The 25,525-nt window shown below is 45.5% G+C and overlaps 1 protein-coding gene across 8 annotated transcripts in view; it reads left to right on the forward strand.

The window, feature by feature from the left end:
• EPHB2 (EPH receptor B2) overlaps positions 1-25,525 on the forward strand; it is a 376,554-nt gene that overhangs the window by 179,863 nt on the left and 171,166 nt on the right. For all 8 annotated transcript variants that reach the window (XM_033922330.1, XM_033922329.1, XM_033922324.1 and 5 more), the window contains exon 3: positions 17,405-18,089. In XM_033922330.1, the coding sequence (XP_033778221.1) occupies positions 17,405-18,089 (685 nt within the window). The remainder of the gene's footprint in view (positions 1-17,404; positions 18,090-25,525) is intronic.

Below are 25,525 nucleotides of genomic sequence, written 5' to 3' on the forward strand. Positions count from 1 at the left end.
TGCTTGCAGCTTCTGCCAGAACTCTGCATGGTGGGCACGCACGAGGCCTGAATTTCCTGCCGTGTCCTCCGTAACCTCTGTCATTAGCCCTCCTCCTCCTCCTCCTCAGCAATCAACTCGTCCACCCAATCAACTGATGGCCTGTGCTAAAGACTCTGAGTTCAATGCTTCTGTTGAAATTATTCCTGAGGGGGATGTAATCGCAGAGTTGGCCTGTCGTGCATTTCTCTGCATGAGTTATCTTGATGATTTTAACCCTTTTTGACCAAGGACCCCCTGCTGCCAGGTAAGAGCTATTCCTGGCTGGCAGACCTCCTCCAAGGGATGTCCATTTGCTTCGTTGATGTACCTTAAAATTTAGAATGCGCTAAATCAATATGACGCAGGTTAATTAACAAATTCATGTGCACTGAGTTGATTAGCGCGTGTTAAAAAAATGTTTGTATTAAAACAAATGAACAAAAAAAAACCAACCAAAAACCTTACAAAATTGTTGGGATAAGGTTAAGTGAAGCTGAAATGAACTCAAAAGTTTTACCCTGTGCAAATCCCCAGCAGTTGTTCCCAAACCTTTCACACGCTCTTTTTCATGATGCTATTACGAGCCTGAGCCCTAGGGGTCACTATGCCTCAACTGCACACACTTCAAGGACTAGAAATGAAAAGTTTCTTCTGCCCCTTAGAGTAGGGTTACCATATGGTTCCAGATAAAAAGAGGACGGATTAAGACATCCGGGTTTTGCTTCCATATGGTAACCCTCCTTTCTCACAAAAGCCTCAGATTTAGCAGCCACCTTGCACCAGTCGTTAACATCTGAGCTCTACAATAATCCCAGGACTCAGCAAAGAGGGCTTTTGAAGGTTACGGTGGCGGGAGAAGGGGGCAGGTAGATGTTCTGGGAAGTGTGGTGGTGGCGAGGGCAGGAGAGAGAGGGAGAAGAAAGCTGGAGAGGAAATGCAGCCCCACACGAGCATGTCCAAAGAAATTATGCATTATGTTAATCAGAAAATATATTTTCAGACAAAAGATTCACAGCTAGCAACTGTTTTTCACACATTGTTTTACACTGCATAACTTATAAGGCACAATGGTGTAACTGCTGTATATAAGAGCGCAGAAGCCAACTTCTGAAAATTATTGGGGGTGCTAAACCCAACAGAAATTGACTTGCCTTAGACACAATGAAGGAGTTTGTTCAATATTGGGGGGGGGGGCTTAAGCTTGTATAAGAGCCCACCCCAAAAGTTCCAGTTAGATGCCCCGTGTTCTGTGATCCGCATGGGACTAGAGATTGTGCCCCTATAGGAAGGCAGTAGAGGAATGTACCATTTTCCCACTGCACCCCCACTGGAGACTACTGTAATGGCTTCTTCCTGTTTTTGAATTACAGTAGTGAGTGCCTCCTGCTGTCTGTGTGGATTCTGGAGTTGGATTTTGAGAGAAAAGGTGCTAGATTATTCCTCATGAAGACTGATATAGAGATGAGACTAAGAACCAGGGGATCCCTGTTCAAATCCTACTGCGGTTCTATAGGCTCAGGTACAAACTTAGGGACTGATACAAAGTGCACTAAAGTGCACTAAAGCTTTGCACACTGGTTAATGCACACGGCAAAGCTAAGTTTTGTACCAGAGCTCAGTCTGCATAAACGATAGCATACAACGCATGCAAATTTATGCTAATGAAGCTATTAATTCAGTGCAGACGCAGAGAGTGCGTGGAAGACCAGAAGGCTGAGCTCAGTGCCAGAGCTTTCATGCAAGTTCTGCGGAGGCTTCTGTGGTCACTCTTACTGAGGATTTCACACCGGCTTATTCTCTTTACTCGGAGCATCTAGCAGAACTTTTCCTTGGCCCTCCCACCCCCATTTAAAAAAAGTATCCCTGTTGTCAAGGATACTCCTTCCACACACTGCTCCCTAGACCCCACCGACACCATTGTACCTTCAAAGAGGAAGGAGTGATGCCTAATCACTCCTGCCTCTCTGCTGCCATCTTGAAAAATGGTGGTGCCCACCAAGCTGGGTTAGACTGTTAAGCACATTTTCCCCTTTTTTGGTAGTCTGTGTGGAGAATTGGAGAGAGAGACCCTAAAACAAGGAGAGAAAGAGGGAGGGGCATAGGGAGAGAAAGATATGGAGGGAGGGAGAGAAAGATATGGCAGACCATGGGGGGGTGAGGGTTGCAGGAAGAAGAATAAATTCATGTAAACCGTTCTGAACTCCTCTGGGAGAAAGGTATAGAAAATTGAATAAATATGTATCTCGTGTATTAGAATATATGGGGCTGAGACTGTGAATTTCAGGAGTCTTGTATCTTTTGCTTTCAGAAATATTATTAGTGCTAAATATTTCTATTGGACGATTAGTTTGTTTTCCCTGTGGTTTTATTCTGTAACATTTGCGCTTTGCGATTTATTGTTTTATTTTCTCTCTCGCCTCAAACTCTTTTGGTGAGGCGTTCCATCAGATAAAGTAACATAGTAACGACGTACGTAATATGTGCTGGCAGATAAAGATCCGCAGGTCCATCCAGCCTGCCCTATCGAGGCGGCCAGAGTTTAATTTGGCACCTCACACGGGATCCACGCCTTCGTAATTAAACACTGGTAGAATTTATCTCCGTCTCTCTTTCTGCCAATTTTGGGGCACAAATTGTACAGGTCTGCCCAGTCCCGGTCCTATTTCTCAGCTACTGGAGCTGGCATCAAAGCCCGTGCCAGCCCTGATCGAACAGACGCCTGGTTTCTACTAACTGCTACCTGAGTGGTAGAAAGTGGTAGAAAGCTGGAATGCTCTTCCGGAGTCTGTCATAGGGGGAAACACCCTCCAGGGATTCAAGACAAAGTTAGACAAGTTCCTGCTGAACCAGAACGTACGCAGGTAGGACTAGTCTCAGTTAGGGCGCTGGTCTTTGTTCTAGGGGCCGCCGCATGAGCGGATTGCTGGGTATGACGGACCACTGGTCTGACCCAGCAGCGACAATTCTTATGTTCTTATGATACCCTTTGAATCATAAGTGCCAGATCTGTGGGTGCTTGAGCACCCCCCCCCCCCACACTCTTGAGTAAATGCCTTCACTTGGTACCAGCAGGGGTCTGCGGCTGTAACGGGTTTAGCATCCCAGTCATTCTGCCTTGAATCCTTTGCCTGGGGTCCAGCTGCTCCCCCTTGGCAAAAGACGAGCCCCATGGTTTGGCTTTCTATTCCTACAATTTTCAAGAAGGAGGAAAGAGGGAGAGTGTATTTATTTTGGAGCTTGCCTGCTATTTTCTGCAGCGACCGCGAGATACTAAACAGTCAGGAAGGTACAGAACAGCTCAGCATTTTGAGCCATCGTGCATTTTATTAATGGTCGCATCATATTTCATCTAATTTTCAAACCAAAAGAATAATCAAAATGCCATTTTTATTTTGTGACACCATTTTTAACCCCCCTCCTTCCCCCTCCCCCCAACCATCTTTACCACCACGGGGCCTTCTCCCATCCTTTGCAGACCCTTCGGCCTTCCCCTTTACTTACCCAGGATGCCGGGATCCGTCACGGAAAAGATTCTATCCTGCTGGTGCTGTATTTGAAAAATGGTGTTAGTCGGTCTGAAGCTGGCGCCATTTTTATGTCTCATCTGATATTCCGTCAGCCGCACCATTTTGAAACTCGCTAGCTGTACCTGTTGTATCTTCATGAAGGCAGTTACTAAATCCTAATATATAAATAGACTTCAGGATGGCATGCCAGTGAGCTGATGTAGGTAATTTCACATCTGCATGAATGGCCAGGGATGCAACGGAATTAGGGTCTCTGAAATCTGCCACTAGGTTGAGCCTCCTTGTGGCACAGAGGCTCAGGTTATGTGATTCTACCTCCTATCAAGGGTATTGTGCATCTTTCTGCAGACATGGGTGTCTGTTTGCATGTGATTGTATGCCAGGTGTTCCTGTGTTTGTATCTGTGTGTGGTGAAGGTACATAAGAATAGCCTTACTGGGTCAGACCAAAGGTCCGTCAAGGCCAGGAGCCCGTTCTCACGGTGGCCAATCCAGGTCACTAGTACCTGGCCAAAACCCAAGGAGTAGCAGCATTCCGGAATCTCAATGATTAGCAAGATTCTGGAACCCCCAAATAGGAGCAACATTCCATGCGGAATCCCCAAAGAGTAGCAAGATTCTGGAACCCCAAATAGGAGCAACATTCCATACGGAATCCCCAAAGAGTAGCAAGATTTCGAAACCCCAAATAACAGCGGAATCCCAGAGAGTAGCAACATTTCATGCTACCAATCCAGGACAAGCAGTGGCTTCCCCCATGTCTTTCTCAATAACAGACTATGGACTTTTCCTCCAGGAACTTGTCCAAACATTTCTTAAAACTAGCTATGCTATCCGTTCTTAGCACTTTTATACTCTGGCAATGCTTGTGTCTGTATGTTGGTTGTCCTGTCTCGGGGGGGGGGGGGGAGAAGGGTGTCTCTACATGTGTCTGTATGTCAAGTATCCTTGAATCTGTATCTTTTTTTTTGGGGGGATGGGTCTGTGTGCGTGGGGTGGAGGGGGGGGTCTAAATGTCAGGTGTCAGCTTGAGTCTGTCTGTGTCTCCATCTGTACCCAGTGTTCCATACCAGTGTCTGCAGGTACAATAGTGAGTGACAGAAACCTTTATTTCCTTAATGATTGCACTTTCTGGGCAGCAGACCAGCTTTTCTGGCAGTTATTGTTGTCCAGCCAAAAGGTATTACTGTGTGTTAAACAATGAAGTTCCCTTTTAAAAAGAGGAGAAAACCCATTAACCAGTTGGTTGCTGGATTGGCAATCCTGCACGGTTGTGAGAGCTCAGTGCTCCAAAATGCATAGAGCTAGAAACCAATCCCACCGCTGGCACCATCTGTCACTGTATGTCTTGGAGATGTTCCCCTCCTCCCCCCCCCCCCTTTCCCTCACAGGCTAGATAATGAACATGTATCTGAGCAAGTCCTGAGCTAGCTAGCTTTGAAGACAGATCTTTCTGCTGTGGGAGCAATTATTTTGTAGAAGCGGGGAGCCTTGCAACCAAGTCAGCAATCCTTCTTTACTGGAGAGAAAGGAGGCGTGCTGAAATCTGAGCCTGGCACAAATTAGAGGCCACCAGCAGCAGAATCCTCTTTGCACTGGACTGGCTGGTCCAAGTCTATTGTGCAGTCAGGGGCATTGTCCCTAATGTTGCAATAAGTCATTTTGAATTTTTCTCATATTGGTTACAGTTTTAACCCTTCTAGGTTTATAGATGCTGAGGAGGTAACTCTGTAAGCAGCTGTCCAAAATTACGCAACATTTAAATGCATCTAAATAACAATAAACTGACTACGCACGGTTCTGCGAGCACTCGTGTGGCTTTGAGAGCGTGCGCATTGCAGATGGGCGGTCACAAAGAGAGATTCTGGATGGGGACGCACACTTCTGTGTGTTATTATAGTGAGCTATAGTGTACATACTGTATATACTCGAATATAGACCTAGATTTTGGGGCAAGTCCTCCCCCCTAGGCCTACCTTATGCGCTAATAGTCCAGTAATGAGCCAGGGGAAGAGCGAGCCTCCTATGCTCAGTCTCACTGCTCAAAATGGCTGATGCAACTTCATTTATTTATTTATTAACTGCTGTTTAATGAAGGGATTAACCCAAAGTGGTTCGCAATACATTAAATAGTAATCAGATACTGTTACGTATTTTCCCTATCTGTCCCGGCAGGCAGTGGAGGTTTATGTGACTTGCCCAGGGTCAAAGGGAACAGGCTGGGATTGAATTCACAACCTCAGGGTAATGAAATAAAAGGTTGGGGGACGGTACCCACTTAATTTCTACTTAACAGTATTCCTTGTCCAGATAAGTTTCAGGGAATGAGATAATGTGATTATGAAAAGGGTCAGTTAAAGGCGTCCTTAAACAGCCAACTTTTCAGTAGGCCTTTGAACTTAGTAAGTAATTTTTCTTCTCTTATATTGAGAGGAAGAGAGTTCCAAATTTGGGGAGCTGTAACAGAAAAGATCGAATAAATCATTTTTCGTGAGGGAGTTACCAGCAGGGATTTTGCTTCAGCTCTAAGAGATTTTTTACAGGAATGTATGGAATTAAAAATCTTTCTTAAAATGCTGGGGCTTTGTTTACCAAGATCTTATGTGTCAGTCAGGCAATTTTATAAGTGATTCTGTGGTTTACCGGTAACCAGTGATTTTCCTATAACAATGGAGTTACATGATCAAATTTTTTTCTATTCATGATCATTTTTATTGAGGTGTTTTGAAGAATCTGTAGTCTATGTGTTTCTTTTAAGGTAATCCCTTTGTATAGTGCGTTACAATAGTCAATTTTAGAGCTTATTAAAGAATGTATTATGGTATTTAGTGATGATTTGTCGAGGAATGCAGAGTGTATATTGCAAATCTCACGGTGAGCATTTCGACCAGTGTGTGTGCCTATATATTTGCCCACGGGTTTATCTTATAAAATAATAGATTAATGGGTCCAATGTGCAGATATATTTCAGGCACAAGCACTTCGCAGCGACAGAGCAGCTGGAAATGCCAGCGCCTGCTGTAGGTTGTGAAAGAACCCACCCGGATTATAGCATTTTGTGACGTCTGCCCTGCCTATGCTTCACCCAAACGCCGCCCGTGTGAACGCCATCGAAGACTGCCGCGTACTTAGACTAGTTCATAGCCAGAAATGGCTCCTTTAAGTGCATACTTGGAGTGGAGGTTACCCATTCCAGAAGGGAGACTTTTTGGCCAGTCCTGGTTTTAAAATGACATCCCAAAGCAGTGTAGTACGCGTAGTCCATTGAAATCAGTACTGCAGGTTCCATGATGGCAGAAATCCAGGACTGGCCAAAAGGTCTTCCTTCTGGAATGGGTAACCTGGTCACCCTAAGTGGAGGTTAGTGCCGTGGCCTGAGAGCCAGGGAAACCAGGTTTGATTCCCACTGCAGCTCCTTGTGACCTTGGGCAAGTCACTTAACCCTCTATTATCCCAGGTATACAAAAACCCCTAGAACGCCAGCACTGAATTTCCAGGAATACAGAGCCAGAAAAAACATAACCAGTTAAGTGCAATATTCAGCAGTTAACCAGCTAGACTGACTTTTATGGGGTCCTATTTAAGTGGCTGCCTTGGCCTGGCTCCTTTCTCCCCAAAATAGCTGATTTTGACATATTCAGCGGCACTGTCTGGTTAAATATGACCCTCTCCCTCACAGATCTGACAACTCTCCCTCCTTCCCTTACCCCCATCTCTGAGTCTCACATCTCTCCCTCCTTCCCTCATTTCATCAAATATCTCTCCCTTCTCCCACTCCCTCCCCCAGTCCAATATTGCTCCCTCTCTGCCTTCTACCCCCCCCTTGAGCAGGCGGTAGTTTTTTGGCCAGCGCACGATTAAAAGTCACGTGCGCGCTAACCCCACTAGTGCGGCTTGATAAAAGGAGCCCTATGTTTTACATATTGTACTCCCTGAATATTGCACATTTTTTTGTTATGTTCATCCGCTTAGAAGCAATTAATCAAATTTTAAATAAAACTTGAAACATAATTGACTGCCAGCATTGCACACATTTTGCCATTGAAATCTGTAGAATTAAACATTTATTATGGTCCACCCGATCTGTCCAGTCCCAACAAATAAATAAACTTTCTTGGATGCATTATTGAAGCTAACGGTATCTCCCAGCTGTCAACTGGACAAGTTTGACCGCCTACAGGACATTGCTCCTGGTCCAAATCGGTTTATGTGGTCGTCACGCTTTGGCCTGAACCTCTCTGGGGAGTTGAAAATTGGAAGCTCTGTACTTAACACAACACTTACTGAACCAATGCGCCCCCACCGGGGTACTCAATCGCACAGCCCTGCCCTCTCTTAAGCTTTAAATCTTCCAAAGCACCTTTGCCAAGAGGTTATCTCCTGGGCATCTCCCACCCTCTCAATACAGATAAGCAATGGAGGGGAGTGATAAGAATTTCATAGAAATGATTTAAGCGTGAAATTATAAAAGTACTAAATCTATAAATGACGAGCAATGAAACTGTTATCTAAGAAATGCACCATACCGTGGAAAATAGAGGAGGAGCTCCATTTTATAGCAGGGATCTTGCAAGGAATGCCCCCAAAACCGGCCGAGTTTATAAAAGCAAATAAAATGCAAAAAAGCATCGCCTTGCTTTCATAATAAACAGAACCTGCAGCAAATGACGGAAACCCTAGTGGCTGCCCTGCGCCTCGATCGACTGTTCCAGATAGCGAAAAGTGGAAGGAAGGAGCTTCCCAGTAATCAAACAATAAACACGTGGAAATATCAGCAATTCACAAAGCCCATCCAGGAAAACATTTCGCCATTTAAAAATGTTTGTAATGTGTATGAGGCCGTCCAAAAACGACACAGCGCAGCATTAACACTGAGAAATGTTTACGACACTGCAATACTGTGTTCTGTGCCTGACTCGAACCAACTTTCTGAAGTCATTGATTGCTTTCCTGTAGTGTTTTCATATTTACGTGTTTTCTAAAGGCACCATAAGTGTCCATGGAGATACCTGAGTCGATATTCAAAGTGATTTAATTGTCCAGAAATGGCTCCTGGGCCTGTTACATCGCCTGGTTGAGATAACTGGTCATTTTCAGCTGCATTTAACTGGTTAATGCTGCCAAAATGTCTGGTTAGCGCCAGTGACATAGCCAGCCAGCCAATTTTTGGCGGGCACGAGCCCAAAGTATTCGGGCACAAAGTTTTCTCTTCCTCTCCCTAACCATTTTCTGCTCCTGGGTCCATCTCCCCTCTACCTGCTGTGTATCTCTCTCTCCCTCTCAGACACCCCGATGTCCAACATCTTTCTCTCCCTCTCTGTTTTCTCTTTCTTTTTTTTTCATTTTTCTTCCATGTGTAAGTACTTCTGCAACCATAGTATGGCTGGGAAACATTGTGTCACCAAAGCCGCTGCTTAGGTTACAGCTTCTGTCTCTGTGCAGAAAGAAAATGTTACCCAAGCAGAGGGAGTGGTTCCATGTGCAAGCTGTCTTCAGCTTGAATCCCTCTTGAAGGAAGTAAAGGAACATAGGCTCAGATGCACTAAAGCCAGTGATCGTCGCTAAACCTCTTTTAACAGCTTTGGTGATGATCGTTTTTACTGACCCGATGCAGAAAACGGCTCACCATGTGATTTTCTGCATGATCATTCATTCCCTGATCTGACCAGGCAAATAAGCTCATTAACATTGAAATGCTATGTAAACTAGTTAGAGCGATTGATGCTCTAACATGGCTTCTCAATGCACTAAAAAAAGTGATCCAAAAAAGCGACTGGTCAAGACCAGTCGCTTACCTGTCTAACCTTTTTTTTTTTTAAATGGGCAAAGATGCTGGGCTCATTCCTGTGCATCACATGTGATGCACAAGGAGGAGCCTAAGGCCCTGATTGGCTCAGACGCCTAAGGCCCCTCCACCTGGGAGGGACCTTAGGCGTCTGAGTCAATCAGGGCTTTAGGCCTCTCCCCATGCATCACATGATGCATCGAGGAGGGAAAGCCCTGCAGTTAGGATCGTTGGACCTTGAAGGAGGAGGGACCGTCCTTCCCTCCTCCTTCCAGCACAAAAGGTACGGGGGGGGGGGATTTGGGGAAGCATCCAGTGGCAGGAGGGCTGCCCAAGTCCGATCCTCGAGATCTACCGGCAGGCCAGGTTTTCAGGATATCCACAATGAATATGCATGAGCAGGGCAGGATTAATTCGTCGAGGGTCCCTAGGCACACAAGTACACTGGGCCCCCTGCCCCCCCCCACCCCATCATGCGCCCAGGCGGAAACAGGAAGCTGCGTCAGAGGGAAGCTTTGGGCAAGCAGCACCGCTTGCACAATTACAGTTCCCGTTGCCTTTCTTACCCGCGTTGCTTGCTCGTCTTACTTTCTGCAATGGGGTGGGGCCCGCGTTGCCGATCGGGGGGGAGGAGGCCCGCATTGCAGATCGATGCTTGAGGGGCCCATCGCCGTTTGGAAAAAACAATGTTGATGCCTTCCTTCGTCGGGGGCCCCCCTGACCATTTTGGACCCTAGGCACGTGCCTCCTTGGCCTATTGGTTAATCCTGCCCTGTGCATGAGAGAGATTTGCCTGCACTGCCTTCTTGGGATGCAGATCTCTCTCTCATGCTTATTCATTGTGGATATCCTGAAAACCTGGCCTGCCAGTAGATCTTGAGGACCGGACTTGGGCAGCCCTGACACAACAGCTGCTAGGTCAAATACTTACTGCCGTTTGTGTTTGTTTGTTAAAACAACAGCACTAAACCTAGCATTGGCAACACTGACCTGTGATCCCAGCGCAGGCAAGACTCAAATGACTCCCGACGCTCTCCCTCCAATGAGCGTTTCAAGCATAATGATCTTCTTCGGGGGAATCTTGCCTGCGTTGCCTGTTCCAGCGGCCATATGTAACACTGCGTTGACTTTGGCCTCAACTTTGGAATGCTCTACCGGCTGATTTGCGGCCAATAACACGGTCGGTGCATTTTTTTAAAAGCAGCTGAAGGTACAGCCAGACAGCGACTGAAAGGATGCAGGTGATGCCTTTTTGCTTTTGGGACTTGGATAACATGTGGTGCCCGCTGGCATTTCTGTGTTTCTATATTTCGAATTTTTTTGTTCTGTCAATTTATTATATTTTGCAACTTACTGTCAATGTTTGTTTTTACCATTTTTCTATTAAGTATGTTTTTTGATTGTGATCCACCTAGATTTGTAGATAATGTAGAAATGTAGATTATTCGTAAATAAAAAAAAAAGTATGACGAGCCAGTGTTTTCTTTCCGTTTTCTTGCTATCGGTTGCTAGATCACAAAGCCTAGTCATAGTACAATATTGCCTAGGCGAAAGTACAATATTGATAAAAATAGTCGCGCTTATGGAAAAGGTTTTCATCATCTCTGAATTTTTTAATAGCTCGCTTTTGTCTCTGGGTGTCGCCTGCATTAGTCCTTGCCGCTGAATGCCCAAGATAAAGAAACCTGCAGTTCATGGCTTGTGCCTGGCATTACGAGAGCAATTGTAGAGGTTCGGTGTTATACCATGCGCGCACTTTGTACCATAATACCCTTTCCGAACTGTCTTCCATTGAAATAAAGTTTCCTTCATCTCAAAGTCCGACTGGTGAGCAAAATTCCTTTGCGGACTCTAGGATGGCGACTGAGAATTCAGCATTGTGTTTCTGTGGGTTGGTTTCCTATAAATAGCAGTAGGAAAACCCTTGTTTGTTTTTTTCTGATAAGATTATCTAGACACGGAATTTCAATGTCGAGCAACACTCAGCTGGAACTTGAGGTTTTGGGCCCTGGTTTGGAACCTCGTCAGAAAGTTATGTTCGCATACCTTTCCCTCCAAGTAAAGCATCAGTGTACCTGCACCATATAAATACACATTCTCTATGTTCACGGGCGAACAGAAAAAAAGTTTTGTCTGCAAATTTTGCAACATAGAGAATGGCTGGATCGAGGAGCTGTTATAGCTTCTTTAGCCAACTGCTTGTGGAATTGATTCTCCGATGAGCAGAAATTCTCTTTTAAGCTCAAGCTTTACTGATAACGCAGCTAGAGTCTGTGGGTATTTGGAAGGGTTTTTATCTTTTGGGAAGGAAGCCCTGATGGTTTGTAGTGACTCTTTAGAGAGGTGTCTCTCAAACCTTTTTAGCTCCGGCACATTAAACGAAGCAAATGTTTTTCGCGGCACATTATAATTGAAATTATAAAATTGCAAAACCAACAAAAAAATTAAATTTGAGAGTTCTTTATTTACCTCCCCTCCTTTACAAAGCCGCATCAACGTTTTTAGTGCCGGCCTGGGCGGTAACAGCTCGGACGCTCATAGGAATTCTATGAGCGTTGAAGCTGTCACCGCGGCGCCTACGCTAAAAACGTGCCCTTTGTAAAGGAGGGGGTTAAAGTTCTTTGAGCTATGTATGGGTGATTGTAACAATGGTGAAACTAAAGTAGATAGAATAGAATTGCTAATCAATGCGATGGATGCGCTTGTTTATGAGTGCAAATTAACTCAAAGACGTAGTTTGATACTCAACAAGCAAACAGACGTTTCATCATCCACCATCTGCAGTCATTCAATTTTTTTTTTTCTATTTAATTTTTGTCAGAGCTGAAAATCCATGTTTGAAAAGATAAGATCCAAACAATAACAAAACCTTGATTGCTTTGTTGCTCAAGTTACGATAACTATGTACTGCATAAAAATTTTATTATTTTTTTTAATCTTTATTAATTTTCAAATATTAACAGTGGATTGCAAAAATTTTAAACCTAAACGAATCAGGAAAAGCACTTTAAATATACCAACATTTTGAAAACAATCATTTTCTCCCGCCTTCCTCCCATTCATCCATCAAAGTATAACCACATATAGAATTTCAATAAACTAAATCCAAGAAATAATGATGCCTTCCCACCTCCCTCCCTCCCACCCTGGATGTGTAAGGAAATTAAGTAAAAAGAAAAGGTACATGACAACTAATGTGATTCAACTCCACACCCTTCTAAACGCATTACTATATCCCAAAAATTCAACGTTCATTCTTTCAGATTTGTAACTGCAACGTACGTTCGCCCACCAAAAAGTATAATTAAGCCTATCGTAACTGTTCCAATTGCGTGTAATCATCTGCATTGCTATTCCCGTCATTATTAAGAAAAGCCGGCTTTTTGCATAAAAATTTTTTAAAAAATTACTTGCCGTTAGTTTTCAAGGACCGATCCACATTAAAGAATGATGCTTATCTGGATGGTTGGATCTTTACGCACACACATGCTCATAACATTGACAGACTCTAGCGTACGCGATATGTACATTTCATCTATTCTAGTGTATGAAGGGGATTTTTTTTAAAGAAAGTAAAATTCTGGAACCTCTTGTGGCAGACCCAGAATCTCAGAAGAAACCCAAAAACACTGTGGAGTGACGATGTTCCTGAAATGGACTTTATTGAAAATTTAAAAGTTCCACAAGTCAATGTAACCAATCCAACATAGAAATAAAACAATCCACATAAAAACCTTGAGGACCTAATCCGCCAAGAGCGTGGGACCCAACACGGTCCATGTTTCGACAAGATAGTCTTCTTCAGGGGTCCCTGAGAGTCCCAACGTAGTAGATACGTGGAATAAACAGTCCAAAAGTGCAAATGCGTGAAACTCTGCAGAGAAAGCGCTGCAAAAACCAAAAGCAATATGGCCAGAATCTCTTCAGGGCATACCACTGGGCTGTGGCACACAGTTTGAGAGATCCTGCTTTAGAGGAATGTCAGTTTAAAGGGTAATTTTTAAAGCCATATAGGTACTTAAGTCACCCAAAAACTGCTATCACTAGTGAGTACAGGGTTCCAGACGTTGAATACTTGTAGCTGATTTTAGGAGATGTCCCCAAAGGGCTTGTTTTAGGCAAGACCAGAAGATTACCCAAATAGATGGAATCTTTGGGGGGGGGGGGGGGGTGGAAAGCAAGTGCATATATCCGAGGATAAGAACTGTGTCAGATCAATGTCAAGTCCAGTAGCCCATTCTCACGGTGGCCAATCCTGGTCCGTAGTACCTGGCCAAAACCTAAAAAAATAGCAACATTCCAGAATCTTAGAGTAGCAAGATTCCGGAACTCCAAATAGTAGCAACATTCCATGCGGAATCCCCAGACAGCAACATTCCATGCTACCGATCCAGGGCAAGCAGTGGCTTCTATAGCAAGTTTCACATCTCCAAACTTGGACTAGCCTAGCAGCAGACGATGGGGAGGCCAATGGAATCTTCTATGCTTCAGTGGACTAAGGAAGGTGATGGTACCAAGAAGGTTGAGAGGTTGAATAAAGCTGTTAATAACAATGGAACCAACTGCCTCGGTGTGGGCACATTGGAGGTGGCAGCATGCCGAATGGCAAGGCTGTGGGGATTTAGGCAGCTGAATGTTTGAGCAGTGATCTTGGTGGACGTGGTATCTGTTGAGACTGTTTCAGGGTTTGGGGCGCTCTTACCCTCTCTATGCCACCGGAGAGAGACTTAGGTAGGAATATCTTTGTAGTCAACTTTGTGTGGTTGGTTGACATCATTAGCAACAAAGACTGAAATAACTGGGCAAACTGGATGGACCAGTTCATCTTTCTGAGCTATTGTCTACCATAAAGTAGGTGATAAGTGGTGCGGTAGCTCTGTTGGTTCACTTGAAAGAACAGAAATAAAAGTTAAGAGAAAACAAACAATGTGATACTATTCAGTGGACTAGCAATACGTTTTCGACTCGCTTAGATGCATACTTTGATTTTGAATATAGGAACAATGAAGTCTGCAGATTGAAGTGCCTGAGAATTTGTTTCCAGAGAGCACAGACCAAACTTCTCACCACCATCTTTTCGGAGGGAGTGAAGGAAGAAGAAAGCTCACAATTAGGGGCATTTTCAAAACACAAAAATATCCCGACATTTTTCTTGCCAAAACATCCAAGTGACGGTTTTTGAAACGACTATTTTGCATGTCTTACAGGGCATTTGTCCTCCAGGACGTCCAAATCTTAAAGGGGCATGTTAGAACCATGTTATGAGCTATAATTCGGTCCTGTGTCCTTTATGTGGATTACCTTATCTTTATGTGGATGATTTTATTGTACCTTTGGAACTTTGACATTCTTAATAAAGTCCGTTTAAGGAACATCGTCACTCCACAGTGTTTCTTGGGTTTCTCCATGAGCTATAATCGAACATTTCCCGATGTCCTGGTCAGAAATGAGACATATACGAGGGGGGGGGGTGCTGAACTAAGAAGAAAACGACCTGGATATGGTTCAATCAATGATCCGAAACACTGTCAAAACATGGAATTTTGTTTCTTTTTTTTTTATGTTCAATAACTTTTATTGAAGTTTAACAAAATAAAACAAAGCAATGCAAATAACAAATCATCATGTTACAAGTAATCGTAATCACAAGATGCTATATTGTGCAGAATGGACAATTTATTTAACAATTAGTCTATTGCAATGATTTAAAAAGATACAATAAGTAAGATGACACTCTTTTCAGCTATGGCGGAAAAATAACGCTCAGAATTTAGGGAGTTGGTTGTTTGGGCTGAGAACTTACATGATCTTGAAGGGCATAGAGAAAGTGGAGAGGGACAGATTCTTCAAACCTTCGAAGACTACCAGAACGAGAGGGCATTCGGATAAATTAAAAGGGGACAGATTCAGAACCAATGCTAGGAAGTTCTTCTTCACCCAGAGGGTGGTGGACACCTGGAATGCGCTTCCAGAGGGCGTGGTAGGACAGAGTACGGTATTGGGTTTCAAGAAAGGATTAGATGTTTTCCTGGAGGAAAAGGGGATTGAAGGGTATAGATAGAGGATTAATATGCAGGTCCTGGATCTGATGGGCTGCTGCGTGAGCGGACTGCAGGACATGATGGACCTCTGGTCTGACCCAGCAGAGGCACTGCTTATGTTCTTATAAGTGTTCGAGGCTTGTGCGGTTAAGGCAGAGCTTACAGGAATGGGACAGGGACAGTGACAAACCTCACAGGGACGGTGACAAATTGTCTAATGCAGGTCTCCCATAAGAGCTTCTGAGCAACAATGCCAAATAAAGGGTTAAAATAGGTCTTACAGAGTTGCCAAAGGGGAGCATTTTTTTAAGTGAGATTTTGACTTCGCCTCCCAATCTAGCTCATGCTCAATCTCAGTCTACCCTATCCCCAGTGGCATAGCAAGGGTGAGAGGCCCCGCCCCTACCACTCCTTCCCCCAATCCCCCCTGCCACACACCCGCCCCCCTCCTCCCTTCCCCCGAACCTCCGGTTGTTCACCGCCGCGACCAACATGAACTTCAACATCCTCCTTGTGACCCCTTCGTCTCCCCTGCTGACGTCACTTCCTGTGCGTGGTATCCCGTTAGTGACGACGCGGTGGCAAAGAACTCGTAAAAATTGTTGCAGGCGGCAGTGAACAACTAGAGATATGGGAGGAGGGAAGAGGTGGGACGGGGAGGAGAGGAGGGGTATCGGCACCCCCACCAACATGGCTCTGGGGCGAACTGCCCGCCCCTCCCCCTACTAAGTCACTGCCTGTCCCACTTCCCTCTCGTCCCTCGACATGTGACTCTGAAGAGCTTCATATGCCGCATCTGGCACTTCCGACCTGCCAATTTCCTAGCAGGAAGTGTCGGCTGCTTAGTTTACTGAGATTTGACGCTGTGTGTGGTCAGGGTAATCGCTAGATTGCCCCGTTACACCTGTGCTGGCCGAACTTCACTGGAGAATACAATTTAAGCTTCTAGCCTTGGTATTCAAATCTGTCCGGGATCCATTCGCTTCTCTGCTGCAGACTTCTGTGCCTTCTCGTTCTTTGAGATCACAAGACAGAGCTTTTTGGGCCGTTCCCACTCTTCGATCCGTCACCCAAAGTTGCAAATCGATCACACATGTCCCAAGTAGCCAGACCTTTACTAGGGAACTCAGTTCCATATTCTATGCGTCTGACCTCTGATTTTTTTGGCATTTCGGAAAAGTTAGAAAGCCCATTTTTTTCGACTTGCCTTTTCAAATTTGGTTACTTTGTAATCTTGTAATTGCTTGGCTCTTTATTTTAAGGCACATGTGTAAGTTTATTGTATGATGTATAGAATGTTTTGTTTCGATTATGTATGTGTCGTCGTTATCCGCATAGATGGTTGATATGGGAGCTACAAGTGCCTTAAATAAATACTGTAGACATACTAAGGGCCAGTTTTACAAAGCCATGCGGCAACAGCCCCGAAGCCCTTTAAATCTCGATGGGCTTCGGGGCCGTTACCGCGCTGCAGCCACTAACACGGCTTTGAAAAACAGGCCGAAAATACTGACTTCAAAGTCTTCCACTTCTGCAAGAGATTCCTGATTTGGGACAGGAGGGGGCCGCCCTAAGAGTCAGTCTCCAGCTCGGTGCGAGAGATTGGGCAGGTCTGATTTTGTCTTGAACTCGGGAATTTATTTGTTTTTTGGAAGGGGGGGGGGGACCAATAGCATGAAAGATTTAGATACTGAAGAACAATTTGTAAAAATGGCCAGATCTTGGAACAAGTAAAACGAAAACTGGTAAAAGCATAGGCCAGGGCTGCCCAAGTCCGGTCCTCGAGATCTACTGGCAGGCCAGGTTTTCAGGATATCCACAGTGAATATGCATGAGAGAGATTTGCATACCAAGAAGGCAGTGCAGGCAAATCTCTCTCATGCAAATATCCTGAAAACCTGGCCTGCCAGTAGATCTCGAGGACCGGACTTGGGCAGCCCTGGCATAGACAACTCTAGGAAACCAGGAGAGGCTGTAGAAAAGATTCTGTTGTACCCTTAACCGCGATGCCTCTTTCTCTTCTCTCCGCAGTGGGAAGAGGTGAGTGGCTACGATGAAAACATGAACACCATTCGGACGTACCAAGTCTGCAATGTCTTTGGGAGCAGCCAGAACAACTGGCTCCGGACCAAATACATCCGAAGGAGGGGAGCCCAGCGCATCCATGTGGAGATGAAGTTTTCAGTCCGGGACTGCAGCAGCATTCCCAACGTCCCCGGATCTTGTAAAGAGACCTTCAACCTCTACTACTACGAGTCGGACTTTGACTCCGCCACCAAGACCGCCCCCAGCTGGATGGAGAACCCCTGGGTCAAGGTGGACACCATAGCGGCCGACGAGAGCTTTTCCCAGGTGGACCTTGGAGGCAGGGTGATGAAGATCAACACGGAGGTGCGTAGCTTTGGGCCGGTCTCCAAGAACGGCTTCTACTTGGCCTTCCAGGACTATGGCGGCTGCATGTCGCTCATCGCGGTGCGGGTCTTCTACCGCAAGTGTGCACAGGTGATCCAGAACGGCGCCATCTTCCAGGAGACGCTGTCTGGGGCCGAAAGCACCTCACTGGTGTCGGCCCGAGGCACCTGCATTCCCAATGCTGAGGAGGTGGACGTTCCCATCAAGTTGTATTGCAACGGAGATGGAGAGTGGCTGGTGCCCATTGGCCGTTGCATGTGCAAAGCTGGTTACGAATCGGTGCAAAACGGCACTACCTGTAGAGGTAAGACGCTGCTTCTTCCTCTCAATAGCTGTGGCTCTAGCGCTTCCTGCCCTGTGGCGGGATCTGCATTGGGAAATGTTTCAGTTTGCTTTGTTGCCATGTGATGGTCAGAATTTTGGTGACCACGCCCACTTTATTCCTGAATATTCAATGCTGAGCTATTTTCCAGGCACCAACATTGAATATCCTGGCCTATGCGGCTGGCCGAAACACAGCCGGCAAATACGTTTTATGTGGTCGTTTTCATGCAGTTATCTTAACCAGTTAAGGACTGAACATCGGCAGTACTAGAGAATGAAACGGAAATACATTTCTCCCCGCAGGATCTCAGACCTCCGTCCCGTTCCCCACGAGTTCTGTCCCTGTCCCTGTTCCGTTCCTGTAAACTCTGCCTTAACCTCACAGGCCTCGAACACTTGTGATTTCAAAGAGTTCGAGGCTTGTGCAGAGGAGCTCGCAGGAATGGGGCAGAGCTCACGGAGATGGGACGGGGATAGAGAGATCCCGCAGGGATCATTCTCTAAGGCACTTAACCAGCTAAGTGCCGACTCCGCACTCAGACTGTCCACGGAGTAGCAGATTTTGGCTTATGTGCTCACCAATCATTTTCAGTGGCACTGTCTCGTTAACTGCCACGGTTAGCTCCAGACAAGTGATTTAAATAGCCAAGGGCCTTGACGGGCTGTTTAAATCGCTCTGAACGTCGACTCCCATGTTTTCATATCGTCTTGTATTGTACATGCTTGGTTTGAGGTATTCTCTGTTATTATCATGTGCTGTTATATTTATTTTCACTCTAATCTTACATAACGCATGCTGTGAAAAATAGTGCGTGCTTCGGGGGAGGGGGTTTGATTATTCCATTTTATAAACAATATGAAACAACTTAGGACAGGTTAGGGAGAGGCCAGACATCCAATTTTCATGTCATTTTCCTTTTTTTTTTTTTTCATTCCGGAACAAATGTCATTATGAGAGTGTCGTTTTTTTTAAAGGGCACACTCGTTAAAAAGTGCGCACTATGGGAGGGATTCTGTATATAGTGCTGGAGGCTAGGCACTGAAACAATATAAAGGGCACCTGGCAGTGGCGTAACAAACGTGCATGTTGCCCGGGGTGGTAGGATCCTATCTCCACCCCCTCTCTACCGCGCGTCCCCCCCATCCCCCATACCTCTTTAAAATTTCTCAGCGCGAGCAGCATCACAAACTTGCTGCCCATGTCGTGTCGGCAAGATTAAAGAGAAAGGAAGGGGCACGTGCGCGCCCTAGAATGATTGGCAGGCAATCCGACTTGGGCGCCAGTTACAGAATCGCGGCTTTGGGAAGTCCCCTGCCGCGATCAGCTGCTGCGGTCTAGCGGCAAAGATAAGCAGCGGAAATGTAAGCTAGGGTTTCCCGGGCCTACATTTCGGCCGCCTATCTTGACTGAAAAGGCGCGATTCTATGACCAGCGTCCTCAAACGATTAACAGGCAATCGGCGGCCGCTTTTAAGGCGGCCACCGACGTGGACATCGGTTACAGAATCCAGCCCTAGGTGTATAAATAATGCCTGGAACTATGTTAACTTAATTTATAATTTTTGTTGTTTTAAATTTTTAATTCATTAATATGGAAAAAAAAGAACCTTAGAGACCTGACAGGAAGGCTGACAATCATCAGTAGACCTTCTTATTTCTTGAGTGAAATCTCTATCATTGGCCCAAAAAACCTCCCATATTTTCTTAAAGTCGTTTTTATGTTTATCAAAAAAAATCTTCATTTATCATGTTGTCATTTTGTAAGTCAGTAAGAGGAGTTTGAACTGTATTCGGACTTCATCCAAAATCACGCCAAAACGAACAAGAAAACAGCACTTAGCTTATGCCCAACAGGGGTCGCTGTTTCACTCCTGCACTTCAGCTTCCTGAGGGGCCCCACACTGTTTGTTCCAGGGGAAAATACAGAAACCGATCTGATACACTTTTCAGGGGTGTCCAACCTGTGGCCTGAGGGCCACATGCGGCCCCGTGAAGTATTTTGTGTGGCCCCGATCAGTGTTTTCCTCTGCTGCCCCTGGGTATTTACTGTCTTGCTGGCTCCCTCCTCTGTCTTGCTGCAGCGTTTGCGCATTTGTGTGGCCCCAGAAACATTTTTTTCGTCCAGTGCGGCCCAGGGAAGCTAAAAGGTTGGACACCCCTGCTTTAAATCCATTAACAAGGAGCATGAAACAGCATCATATAAGAAAGTTTTAACTTTTTATGAAACCTCCAGTAACTAACTTCAGTCCTTATTTGAACAGGTAAAATATTCCAGATTGTAGCATAAGCAAAAGAAGAGTTACCGTATATACTCAAATATAAACCCCTTCCAAATATAAACTCAGGTAACCATTTTTCCCCCAGAAAAGGTGACTTGAAGATAAAATGAACTCACTGCAGTGTTGCGAGATTACTGTGGAGTAAAGGGGATGCTAGGCTAGGCTGCTGCCTTAGCACCCTGAGGTTGTGAGTTCAATCCCAGCCTGCTGCCTGTGACTCTGGGCAAGCCACATAAACCTCCATTGCCTGCCGGGACATATAGGAAAAATACTTATTGATTATTAAGAGCTCATTAACCAGTTACTTTGCACACACATCTTGGCAGTGCGCCCAGATTTGTGCACCATCTATAGAACCCAGACTTATAGTTGCGTAAGTGCTATAATTCTGTAATGTATGCACGCAATCAGCACCTAGTGCGTCGCACAAAGAGGGGGAAAGTTGACTGAATGTCCATCTCGTTCCGTGCCCAGCGTTGTTTCTGAATGTAAATGAGGAGGTGGGTTGTGGGGTCAAGGCGGACCTTCTTCCGGCTTCAGCGGAGAATCCTCTTTGCGGGGGAAGGCTGGTTGGGCCGTGAAATCGCCTGCACCTCCGTTCTGCATTTCCCACCGTGTGTGAGCTGCAGTGACCCGTTGGACATATGGTGGTAATTCGGCTCTTAGTGCGAGGGTATGAAGGGATTGTTGAGAGGTGTTGACATTGCTGGCACTGACGATTACATGATTCCCTGCCATGCTTAGGCACGGGAATTTTTATTTTCCAGATGTTGCTTGCATTATACGGTGCCAGGGGAGATGCAGCCAATCAAAGGGCTCGATTTGCTGGCACCCACCCCCCCATCTGCTTTCCTCATTATAAAACTGCTGTGCATGGTGGAACGGCAGCTGAGCTGTTCCAGTGCAGCCACTTGTGTGTGTATGTGTATGTGTGGGGGGGGGACCTTTTCCCTCCCATAAACTTAAACAAGAAATAATGTTAAATATTAGACCAGTGATTCCCAACCCTGTCCTGGAGGAACACCAGGCCAATTGGGTTTTCAGGCTAGCCCTAATGAATATGCATGAAGCAAATTTGCATGCCTATCACTTCCATCATATGCAAATCTCTCTCATGCATATTCATTAGGGCTAGCCTGAAAACCCGATTGGCCTGGTGTTCCTCCAGGACAGGGTTGGGAACCACTGTATTAGACAACGCCCACAAAGAAGAAATTCCTGGGAGCTGTGTAATAAGTGATTGTCTTGCAAGTGGAAGGGGGATGAGAAATTGTGACTGATTGAACTATTCATCTCGCAGCCCACTTGCCCAAACTTGCGTTGGGTAGCACTCTTGGAAAATCAGAGGTACCTGCAAGGAGACAACTTATCCTAGCATGGTTTCCTGTCAATCACTGTGAATGGTCAGTTTGGGAGGGGGCAGTTGCTTATCTCTTAGGAAATAAAGACACCAAAAGACAATCTGGTCTTTCTGTGCCTTGGTTTATTGTATATTACGTTGCATCATCCCTCTACTTAATTCTTTCTTATAAGAACATAAGAGCTGCCATACTGGAACAGACTGAAGGTCCATCAAGCCCAGAATCCTGTTTCCAACAGTGGCCAACCCAGGTCCCAAGTACCTGGCAGAAACCCAAAGAGTAGCAACATTCCAGAGCTGAGACTGTGATGTCATAATGCCTCATTCCACCAATGCCTAAGAGCCAAACTCATCAGTGATGTCACAATGGCTTCATTGTCCTAGACTTGGCTCACAGAAGAACATAAGAGCTGCCATACTGGGACAGACCGAAGGTCCATCAAGCCCAGAATCCTGTTTCCAACAGTGGCCAACCCAGGTCCCAAGTACCTGGCAGAAACCCAAAGAGTAGCAACATTCCAGAGCTGAGATTGTGGCTATGGCCCTACGGCGCACTACGTGTCAGCAAAAACTGGCTCAGAAGATTTTGTAGTATTGATAACAAGGATAGATTTAATGGCTGGATCCCTGGCACATTTATAATGCCAATGTTGCAGTGGGCTGAGAACCAGGAGAACTGAGCTCAATCCTTACTGCAATTCCTTGGGTTCATGGGCAAGTCACTTAACCCTCCATTGCTCACAGAGAAAGAGCTTATATATAATAAATGTGAACCGCTTTGGTTGTAGCACAGAAAGGTGGTATATCAGATCCCTTAGCCTTGCCCTGTGGCTGTGAAATATAAGCCCCATCTAGACCTTTGAAGCTGACGCCTGAACACTGAATAGCACTAGCTCTGCTGATAGATGACCTCTTGTGATCCCTGCCGGCCATGTGTAGTCTTTCAATTTCTGACTTTGAGAAATTGCCTGCAGCATTCCTAAACCTCTTCTCTTTTTTTTTTGGTTTAAAAAGTGGTCAGGCTGTGTTTTAGCCAGCAATGGTCAATGTCTATATGGCCACCACTGGCTGTATTCCCGGATAGTCATGCCATGTCGATGCCCATTCTTCGAGCCTGATTATGTCCCGTTGCAGATCTTCGCAATCCCCCTGCGTCTTTACTATTCTGAATAACTTTGTATCATCCGCAAATTTAATCACCTCGCTCGTCGTACCTGTCCAGATCGTTTATAAAGATGTTAAAGAGCACGGGTCCAAGCACCGAGCCCTGCGGCACCCCACTGGTGACGCTCTTCCAGTCCGAGTATTGTCCATTTACCCCCACTCTCTGTTTCCTATGCTCCAGCCAGTTTTTAATCCACGTGAGTATTTCACCCTCGATTCCATGGCTTGCAATTTTCCGATATTCGCCTGTTAACCGCATCAGATAAATAACAAAAACAAAAAGCGCAATGATGGTGTACAGGACGCCAAGGTCTTTATTGGACAAACATAAGAATAAAATCACAAAACAGTTTGTATCCAAAAGGACAGATAAGGACGGACCCGTCACGGTCCGTGTTTCGAAGAAACACTCCTTCCTCAGGGGTCCTAATCTGTGATGTATCAATATAAGAAAACCTGGTGGATATCAACTGGATAAGAACTTTGGGGCATTCCAGGTGCGGAATTAAGTGCCGATATTCGCCTGTTTACCATATCAGATAACCACATCAATTGGGTCACCTATAAAGCAGTCCGATCAGTGGCGCAGCGAGTGAGGTTGGCGCCCAAGGTGGAGACAAGGTGGAAGCCCAAAAGTTCTTATCCAGTTGATATCCATCAGGTTTTCTTGTATTAGGACCCCTGAGGAAGGAGTGTTTCTTCGAAACACGGACCGTGTCGGGTCCGTCCTTGCCTGTCCTTTTGGCTACAAACTGTTTTATGATTTTATTCTTATGTTTGTCTAATCAAGACCTTGGTGTCCTGTACGGTTTTTGCTTTTGTTCTTTATCTGATGCGGTTAACAGGCGGATATCGACACTTAACTGCCTAGGTCGTTAACTCCGCACCTGGAACACCCACAAGTTAGTTGGTTTCGGCTTGGACACTAACCAGTTAAATGCCGCTGAATATTCGTAGTTCGCCACGGACAAGCAAATTAAACAGTGAGGTTGCTCTCTGGGCTGTTTAAATCACTGAATATTGGGTGGAGTTTTTAAAAAAAAATAAGAACAAGAAATGGAAGTAGAATTTGCCTAACTGGGAAACCCAAAATGGAAAAAGGCGCGTATGATGTCCAATCCAACCAAATAAGTCTATCATTTGAGTACAATAACATGTAAATAACAATTGTATGTTATTCACATGAGATTATATGTTATTGTACTCATATAATAAAGACTTGTTTGGTTGGATTGGACATCATACGCGCCTTTTTCCATTTTGGGTTTTTTATAATAGACATTATGAGATGGGGGGGATTTGTTTTGTCTGAGGTCTCCCAGATGGTGGTTGAAACCTGCCCCCGTCGTTACAGAGAGCTTGATTTCGGTAAGGCTTCAGGTGCAGGATGGTAACTTTGGCAGCCCCTCCTGGAAACCAACTTGCTGTTCCCGAGTCAGTCAAGACGATCTCCGGTGACATTTTCCCCAAACCCATTCTCATAGAAAGTATGTAGCCTTTCAGAGAAATAAAGTTTTGTCCTTGCCTGGCCTCTGGGAACTAAGCAGGGCCTTGGGGCCGGAGCACTGAATCGCTGAAAATGGGGAGGGGGGGGGAATGCCTCCCGCATGAGGCAACATCTCTCCAGGAGATAAGAGGCAACTGGAATGTCTCTCTGCTGCTTTCCGATTGTCTGCCCTGGGACTGTACCTGTGATTGATGATTCCAAGTGCATTGCACCTTCCCTAATTGTTCATAACATCTAATTGCTTTCCTTCCACATTCAAGGATGTGGCAATGCTGACAATGTTGGCAAATATCTGTTATGTTTCTTCGTTCTCTCTCTGTTTTTTGGTGTTGCTTTTTTTCCCTTCCCTTTGATTCCGATTCTTTCCTGCTTCTCAGCCTCTGCACCCCTGTTAGTCAAGGGTGTGTGATCTCATCTTCATCCCTTGTTAATGTCTGTTGTTAAGAATTAGAGGGGGTGAGATTCACCCTGCCACAGTCGGTAGTTTTTAAGCTGTTGACGGTGAAGGCCCGATATTCAATGGCAGGCAGTGTCTGGGCCTTAAAGTGTGGCTACCCGGAAGTTAATCAGACATCGCTGCCCATAGCCTCTTGAAAACAGAGGCCGGTTAAGGGAAGAAGAGCAAGTGGGGCTGTGCGTGACTGAAGACAGAAGAATGTCAACGTCTTGGAAGACCCTGGGCAAGTATATTCCCATGCAGTAGCTTAGTAAGGGGTGGGGGGAGTGAGGGGGTGGTCCCCTTCCTCTTCTCCGTTCCCCCTTCTACCCCTCTTCCCCCATACCTAACTTCGGCACAAGCGGCCACCAACTTGCTGCCGGCGCGGGTTCGGCGCTCTCTCTGACGTCACTACCGGGACCAGTGACATCAGAGAGCGCCTGTATTCAGACTGGTGCCTGGTTAGCCCTTGAGCTGTCCTAACTTGCATTCACCACTAACCAGTTAATTACAGCTCTGCCAAAGCTCTACCTCTGGCAGTTTGTCCAGGTTTTGGAAAGCCCATGAGCTCCGGCTGCCTCTGGAGAGTGCGCGGATGACGTCACATGAATCCCTGTATCCATCCTCTAAACTAGTGTATCACAAACTGTGTGTCATGGCACAATTTTTT

Source organism: Geotrypetes seraphini, chromosome 15 (genome assembly GCF_902459505.1).
Source record: "Geotrypetes seraphini chromosome 15, aGeoSer1.1, whole genome shotgun sequence".
NCBI lineage: Eukaryota > Metazoa > Chordata > Amphibia > Gymnophiona > Dermophiidae > Geotrypetes > Geotrypetes seraphini.